This window comes from Montipora capricornis, chromosome 3 (genome assembly GCF_036669925.1).
Source record: "Montipora capricornis isolate CH-2021 chromosome 3, ASM3666992v2, whole genome shotgun sequence".
In the NCBI taxonomy this organism is placed as follows: Eukaryota; Metazoa; Cnidaria; class Anthozoa; order Scleractinia; family Acroporidae; genus Montipora; species Montipora capricornis.
The window spans coordinates 49,152,681-49,161,323 of NC_090885.1; the positions used below are offsets into that span (position 1 = coordinate 49,152,681).

At 35.8% G+C, this 8,643-nt stretch overlaps 1 protein-coding gene across 2 annotated transcripts in view; it reads left to right on the top strand.

Annotated features, from left to right (window-relative positions):
- The window catches only part of LOC138043313 (neurogenic locus Notch protein-like), a 17,363-nt gene extending 8,936 nt beyond the window's left edge, over nt 1–8,427 (top strand). For both annotated transcript variants that reach the window (XM_068889544.1, XM_068889545.1), the window contains exons 3-13: nt 1,274–1,405; nt 1,963–2,094; nt 2,652–2,783; nt 3,371–3,502; nt 4,039–4,170; nt 4,718–4,849; nt 5,465–5,596; nt 6,170–6,301; nt 6,882–7,013; nt 7,550–7,681; nt 7,914–8,427. In XM_068889544.1, the coding sequence (XP_068745645.1) occupies nt 1,274–1,405; nt 1,963–2,094; nt 2,652–2,783; nt 3,371–3,502; nt 4,039–4,170; nt 4,718–4,849; nt 5,465–5,596; nt 6,170–6,301; nt 6,882–7,013; nt 7,550–7,681; nt 7,914–7,948 (1,355 nt within the window). In that variant the 3' untranslated portion in view covers nt 7,949–8,427. The remainder of the gene's footprint in view (nt 1–1,273; nt 1,406–1,962; nt 2,095–2,651; nt 2,784–3,370; nt 3,503–4,038; nt 4,171–4,717; nt 4,850–5,464; nt 5,597–6,169; nt 6,302–6,881; nt 7,014–7,549; nt 7,682–7,913) is intronic.
- The last annotated feature ends 216 nt before the right edge of the window (nt 8,428–8,643 follow it).

Sequence of the window (8,643 nt, forward strand, 5' to 3'; positions counted from 1 at the left end):
TCGAAAGGCAAAGCATTCCAGATCCTTGGAGCAGTGCTAGTGGAGGACCTATCAAAAAGTATTGCTTTGGATATAAAACGAGGATAGTTAAGTAACAGATTATCGTTTGAATTCCTACGATTGTATCTAGCTGGACATCTAAGAGAAATAAGAGAGGAAAAGTAAGACGGAGCTAAACCACGAAAAATCTTAAAAGTAATCAAAAGAATCTTAAACTCAATTCTAAATCTAATTGGTAACCAGTGTAACTACATAATAAGGGGTGTCATGTGACAGAATTATCAGTCTTGCACAAGCATTCTGTACACGTTGAAGTTTATTTAGGAATCAGGCCGGCCATATAATAAGCTGTTAGGCCTAAATAACATTCGGTTAGCCTAATAGGCCTTATTCACTCTAACGATATGTTGGTTTTGAAATTGTCATGCAAATTAGCCATGCAAATTAGCCATGTTTTATGCTGGGGGGCAAACATTGGAAAAAAGGAAAATTGCGGAAAATCGGCTGGTCGAAATATTGAAATAACATTGTCCATTTTAGTATTTAGAATTAAGTACCTTTTATAATAATTTTATATCTTTTGATTGCCTTTGACAGTTTGACTATCTATTTCGTTAGCTACTCATTTTTCACTAAAAAAAACGTCGAAGTAACTTGTGTAATCATTCTATTTTACTACTTAGGTGATAAACATTCAATGAACGTGAAACAAATCATCTGTGTGGCTAAGATGTTCGTTATAACCTCTCGAACTTGTGTACTTGTGTTGTTTGCCCCCTCAGAAGAGTGTAGCTAATTTGCATGATAATAGCAAATCCAATGTGGCGGTCATCGTGAATAAGGTCTATTAGGCCTAAATAACATTCAGGTTAGCCTGTTTACGGTTAGCTCTTAATAACAGTGAAGGTAACGCCATATTTTACCCCTGGTCTGCACGGTCTGCAGTCTGCGTTTTGGCGTGTCCGTTGATTCTGCTCCGCCAAACCACCTGTAGTCCTGACTAGAGAGCATCTCCATACTGCTCTCTAGGACTGAATTCCGGTGTTGCAACGTCCAAATTGCCATTTTTTGCGTCCAGTAAAAATGGTTGTGATTGTCGAAATGCTGATCGGTTCCACTGCGTGCGTTGTTGTTTATGGCAGTTTTTACCGTTTAATCTTGATAGTATATTGCTTGTAAGGCGTCTCAACGGTTACAACTCTTCTCAGATCTTCCCAGACCAATCGCCGACGAAGAACAATATTTTCTCATGCATGATTTGGTTTCATTTTAGATCTTCCGGCCAAAAGGAATCCAGATAATCCTGAGTGTAACCAATGCCTGGATAGATGTACAAGTGAAGGAAATAGCCAGTCTTGGTGCGAAAGCGTCGACTGTGAATGCCAAGCCCGTCGCACGCTGAAAGGTACCACACTCTTGGCTTCATTAAATCGTTATGGACATATAGGTGTTTCTCTTTTGCAGCCCCCAGTTTATGGAACTCTCTCCCCGACATTATCAGACAGAGTAGCTCGTTACCAGGTTTTAAGACCTATACGAAAACATACCTTTTTATAAAATGTTATAACTTAGATTAGCATGTAATATAGTCTTTTACCCGGAAATATAGTTTTAATATCTTAAAATAGTTTTAATATAGTTTTTACCTGAAAATTGTAAAAATCCATCCTATTGCTACTTGTAAATTTTCCTATTTTAGATTGTAATTATTGTAAAGCGCTATTGGGCTAAACGGAAATAGTGCTATATAAATAAAGCATTATTATTATTATTATTCGTTTTCAGTAAATCGAAGTCGATATGTCATTCTTTAATAGGTTATTCATGGTAGTTTTTACCGTTTAATCTTGATACTATATTACTTGTAAGGCGTCTCAACGGTTACAACTCTTCTGAGATCTTCCCAGGCCAATCGCCGACGAAGAACAATATTTTCTCATGCATGATTTGGTTTCATTCTAGATCTTCCGGCCAAAAGGAATCCAGATAATCCTGAGTGTAACCAATGCCTGGATAGATGTACAAGTGAAGGAAATAGCCAGTCTTGGTGCGAAAGCGTCGACTGTGAATGCCAAGCCCGTCGCACGCTGAAAGGTACCACACTCTTGGCTTCATTAAATCGTTATGGACATATAGGTGTTTCTCTTTTGCAGCCCTCAGTTTATGGAACTCTCTCCCCGACATTATCAGACAGAGTAGCTCGTTACCAAGTTTTAAGACCTATACGAAAACATACCTTTTTAAAAAATGTTATAACTTAGATTAGCATGTAATATAGTCTTTTACGTGGAAATATAGTTTTAATATCTTAAAATAGTTTTGATATAGTTTTCACCTGAAAATTGTAAAAATTTATCCTATTGCTACTTGTAAATTTTCCTATTTTGGATTGTAATTATTGTAAAGCGCGATTGGGCTAAACGGAAATAGTGCTATATAAATAAAGCATTATTATTATTATTATTCGTTTTCAGTAAATCGAAGTCGATATTTCATTCTTTAATAGGTTATTCATGGCACTTTTTACCGTTTAATCTTGATACTATATTACTTGTAAGGCGTCTCAACGGTTACAACTCTTTTCAGATCTTCCCAGACCAATCGCCGACGAAGAACAATATTTTCTCATGCATGATTTGGTTTCATTTTAGATCTTCCGGCCAAAAGGAATCCAGATAATCCTGAGTGTAACCAATGCCTGGATAGATGTACAAGTGAAGGAAATAGCCAGTCTTGGTGCGAAAGCGTCGACTGTGAATGCCAAGCCCGTCGCACGCTGAAAGGTACCACACTCTTGGCTTCATTAAATCGTTATGGACATATAGGTGTTTCTCTTTTGCAGCTCTCAGTTTATGGAACTCTCTTCCCGACATTATCAGACAGAGTAGCTCGTTACCAAGGTTTAAGACCTATACGAAAACATACCTTTTTAAAAAATGTTATAACTTAGATTAGCATGTAATATAGTCTTTTACCTGGAAGTATAGTTTTAATATGTTAAAATAGTTTTAATATAGTTTTTACCTGAAAATTGTAAAAATCCATCCTATTGCTACTTGTAAATTTTCCTATTTTAGATTGTAATTATTGTAAAGCGCTATTGGGCTAAACGGAAATAGTGCTATATAAATAAAGCATTATTATTATTATTATTATTATTATTATTATTATTATTATTATTATTCGTTTTCAGTAAATCGAGGTCGATATGTCATTCTTTAATAGGTTATTTATGGCAGTTTTTACCGTTAAATCTTGATACTATATTGCTTGTAAGGCGTCTCAACGGTTACAACTCTTCTGAGATGTTCCCAGGCCAATCGCCGACGAAGAACAATATTTTCTCATGCATGATTTGGTTTCATTTTAGATCTTCCGGCCAAAAGGAATCCAGATAATCCTGAGTGTAACCAATGCCTGGATAGATGTACAAGTGAAGGAAATAGCCAGTCTTGGTGCGAAAGCGTCGACTGTGAATGCCAAGCCCGTCGCACGCTGAAAGGTACCACACTCTTGGCTTCATTAAATCGTTATGGCCATAGGTGTTTCTCTTTTGCAGCCCCCAGTTTATGGAACTCTCTCCCTGACATTATCAGACAGAGTAGCTCGTTACCAAGTTTTAAGACCTATACGAAAACATACCTTTTTAAAAAATGTTATAACTTAGATTAGCATGTAATATAGTCTTTTACCCGGAAATATAGTTTTAATATAGTTTTTACCTGAAAATTGTAAAAATCCATCATATTGCTACTTGTAAATTTTCCTAGTTTGGATTGTAATTATTGTAAAGCGCTATTGGGCTAAACGGAAATAGTGCTATATAAATAAAGCATTATTATTATTATTATTCGTTTTCAGTAAATCGAGGTCGATATGTCATTCTTTAATAGGTTATTTATGGCAGTTTTTACCGTTTAATCTTGATACTATATTACTTGTAAGGCGTCTCAACGGTTACAACTCTTTTCAGATCTTCCCAGACCAATCGCCGACGAAGAACAATATTTTCTCATGCATGATTTGGTTTCATTTTAGATCTTCCGGCCAAAAGGAATCCAGATAATCCTGAGTGTAACCAATGCCTGGATAGATGTACAAGTGAAGGAAATAGCCAGTCTTGGTGCGAAAGCGTCGACTGTGAATGCCAAGCCCGTCGCACGCTGAAAGGTACCACACTCTTGGCTTCATTAAATCGTTGTGGCCATAGGTGTTTCTCTTTTGCAGCACCCAGTTTATAGAACTCTCTCTCCGACATTATCAGACAGAGTAGCTTGTTACCAAGTTTTAAGACCTATACGAAAACATACCTTTTTAAAAAATGTTATAACTTAGATTAGCATGTAATATAGTCTTTTACCCGGAAATATAGTTTTAATATAGTTTTACCTGAAAATTGTAAAAATCCATCCTATTGCTACTTGTAAATTTTCCTATTTTGGATTGTAATTATTGTAAAGCGCTATTGGGCTAAACGGAAATAGTGCTATATAAATAAAGCATTATTATTATTATTATTATTATTATTATTCGTTTTCATTAAATCGAAGTCGATATTTCATTCTTTAATAGGTTATTTATGGCAGTTTTTACCGTTTAATCTTGATAGTATATTGCTTGTAAGGGGTCTCAACGGTTACAACTCTTCTCAGATCTTCCCAGACCAATCGCCGACGAAGAACAATATTTTCTCATGCATGATTTGGTTTCATTCTAGATCTTCCGGCCAAAAGGAATCCAGATAATCCTGAGTGTAACCAATGCCTGGATAGATGTACAAGTGAAGGAAATAGCCAGTCTTGGTGCGAAAGCGTCGACTGTGAATGCCAAGCCCGTCGCACGCTGAAAGGTACCACACTCTTGGCTTCATTAAATCGTTATGGCCATAGGTGTTTCTCTTTTGCAGCACCCAGTTTATGGACTTCCCTCCCCGACATTATCAGACAGAGTAGCTCGTTACCAAGGTTTAAGACCTATTCGAAAACATACCTTTTTAAAAAAATGTTATAACTTAGATTAGCATGTAATATAGTCTTTTACCCGGAAATATAGTTTTAATATCTTAAAATAGTTTTAATATAGTTTTTACCTGAGAATTGTAAAAATCCATCCTATTACTACTTGTAAATTTTCCTAGTTTGGATTGTAATTATTGTAAAGCCCTCTTGGGATAAAGGGAAATAGCGCTATATAAATAAAGCATTATTATTATTATTATTATTATTATTATTATTATTATTATTATATTATTATTATTATTAGTGTTATTATTATTATTCGTTTACAGTAAATCGAAGTCAATATGTCATTCTTTAATAGGTTATTTATGGCAGTTTTTACCGTTTAATCTTGATACTATATTGCTTGTAAGGCGTCTCAACGGTTACAACTCTTCTGAGATCTTCCCAGGCGAATCGCCGACGAAGAACAATATTTTCTTATGCATGATTTGGTTTCATTTTAGATCTTCCGGCCAAAAGGAATCCAGATAATCCTGAGTGTAACCAATGCCTGGATAGATGTACAAGTGAAGGAAATAGCCAGTCTTGGTGCGAAAGCTTCGACTGTGAATGCCAAGCCCGTCGCACGCTGAAAGGTACCACACTCTTGGCTTCATTAAATCGTTATGGACATATAGGTGTTTCTCTTTTGCAGCCCCCAGTTTATGGAACTCTCTTCCCGACATTATCAGACAGAGTAGCTCGTTACCAAGGTTTAAGACCTATACGAAAACATACCTTTTTAAAAAAATGTTATAACTTAGATTAGCATGTAATATAGTCTTTTACCTGGAAGTATAGTTTTAATATCTTAAAATAGTTTTAATATAGTTTTTACCTGAAAATTGTAAAAATCCATCCTATTGCTACTTGTAAATTTTCCTATTTTAGATTGTAATTATTGTAAAGCGCGATTGGGCTAAACGGAAATAGTGCTATATAAATAAAGCATTATTATTATTATTATTATAATTATTATTATTCGTTTTCAGTAAATCGAGGTCGATATGTCATTCTTTAATAGGTTATTTATGGCAGTTTTTACCGTTAAATCTTGATACTATATTGCTTGTAAGGCGTCTCAACGGTTACAACTCTTTTCAGATCTTCCCAGACCAATCGCCGACGAAGAACAATATTTTCTTATGCATGATTTGGTTTCATTTTAGATCTTCCGGCCAAAAGGAATCCAGATAATCCTGAGTGTAACCAATGCCTGGATAGATGTACAAGTGAAGGAAATAGCCAGTCTTGGTGCGAAAGCTTCGACTGTGAATGCCAAGCCCGTCGCACGCTGAAAGGTACCACACTCTTGGCTTCATTAAATCGTTATGGACATATAGGTGTTTCTCTTTTGCAGCCCCCAGTTTATGGAACTCTCTTCCCGACATTATCAGACAGAGTAGCTCGTTACCAAGGTTTAAGACCTATACGAAAACATACCTTTTTAAAAAATGTTATAACTTAGATTAGCATGTGTTATAGTCTTTTACCTGGAAATATAGTTTTAATATCTTGAAATAGTTTTAATATAGTTTTTACCTGAAATTGTAAAAATCCATCCTATTGCTACTTGTAAATTTTCCTATTTTAGATTGTAATTATTGTAAAGCGCTATTGGGCTAAACGGAAATAGTGCTATATAAATAAAGCATTATTATTATTATTATTATTATTATTATTATTATTATTATTCGTTTTCAGTAAATCGAGGTCGATATGTCATTCTTTAATAGGTTATTTATGGCAGTTTTTACCGTTAAATCTTGATACTATATTGCTTGTAAGGCGTCTCAACGGTTACAACTCTTCTGAGATGTTCCCAGGCCAATCGCCGACGAAGAACAATATTTTCTCATGCATGATTTGGTTTCATTTTAGATCTTCCGGCCAAAAGGAATCCAGATAATCCTGAGTGTAACCAATGCCTGGATAGATGTACAAGTGAAGGAAATAGCCAGTCTTGGTGCGAAAGCGTCGACTGTGAATGCCAAGCCCGTCGCACGCTGAAAGGTACCACACTCTTGGCTTCATTAAATCGTTATGGCCATAGGTGTTTCTCTTTTGCAGCCCCCAGTTTATGGAACTCTCTCCCTGACATTATCAGACAGAGTAGCTCGTTACCAAGTTTTAAGACCTATACGAAAACATACCTTTTTAAAAAATGTTATAACTTAGATTAGCATGTAATATAGTCTTTTACCCGGAAATATAGTTTTAATATAGTTTTTACCTGAAAATTGTAAAAATCCATCATATTGCTACTTGTAAATTTTCCTAGTTTGGATTGTAATTATTGTAAAGCGCTATTGGGCTAAACGGAAATAGTGCTATATAAATAAAGCATTATTATTATTATTATTCGTTTTCAGTAAATCGAGGTCGATATGTCATTCTTTAATAGGTTATTTATGGCAGTTTTTACCGTTTAATCTTGATACTATATTACTTGTAAGGCGTCTCAACGGTTACAACTCTTCTGAGATCTTCCCAGGCCAATCGCCGACGAAGAACAATATTTTCTCATGCATGATTTGGTTTCATTTTAGATCTTCCGGCCAAAAGGAATCCAGATAATCCTGAGTGTAACCAATGCCTGGATAGATGTACAAGTGAAGGAAATAGCCAGTCTTGGTGCGAAAGCGTCGACTGTGAATGCCAAGCCCGTCGCACGCTGAAAGGTAAGAACAGTATGCGGGTAGAATTACAATGTAGGAATCACTGAATTGTTTCTTTTCCAGTAAAGCGAGGTTTATATGTCATTCTTAAATAAGATATTGTTTATGTTATTTTTTAGCGTTTAATCGTGGTACTAGATTGCTCGTAAGGCGGTTTAACGGTTAGAATTCTTGTGAGATCTTCCCGGGCCAATCGAAGACGTAGATAATAGTTTCTCATTTGATTTCATTTTAGATCTTCCGGCAATGCCGCAAAAGGACTCTAAATAATGCCCAGTGCCAAGAATGCCTGGATTCTCGTGAAGACGAGGGAAAATGTATTTTTGAGTTGGGACACAAATGTGATTCCAAACAACAAGTAGTTCCTGGTGCGCCGGATGCATGAATATTAGATCATCTAGCTCTTTTGAACGTGACTGGCTAGCCGGAGAGTTTAATTTTTCTTTTTCATCGAGAAATCGCACTACCGTGTTTAGTGAAGCTAGTATGAAATGTGTAAGAATGTTCAAGTATTGAAGCTAGGAGGATTCAGTGGAGTGCAGTGTATTAACTTGCATTAAGGATTCCTGGGTTCAATTGCATTATACATCTCTGCCTACAATTTCTCTTAGGTTATATTTTTTTCTGCGTTCATTTTCTTTTCCTCCGAGTTTTAAAATTTTGCGATGTGCAACTTTTTGCCTTTAAGTTTTCTAAGGGCAAGTTGTGTCTATGAACAGTAAGAAATAAAACTTTTCATTTATATGTTATGTTTTTACAGCTTTTATTCCCCAACTCTCTCCCACTGAGGAGCGTATATCCTGGCCTCGGGTTTATGGTGACCTCTAAAATATCGTGATTTGGTCATAACTTCGCGGGACCCGATTTTAGGGATACACTCGGGAAAACAGAAACACAAAGTCAAATTTACGTAAACCCAGCGGACGAGAAATTATCCTTCACGTGAAAAACACTTTTCTAACTTA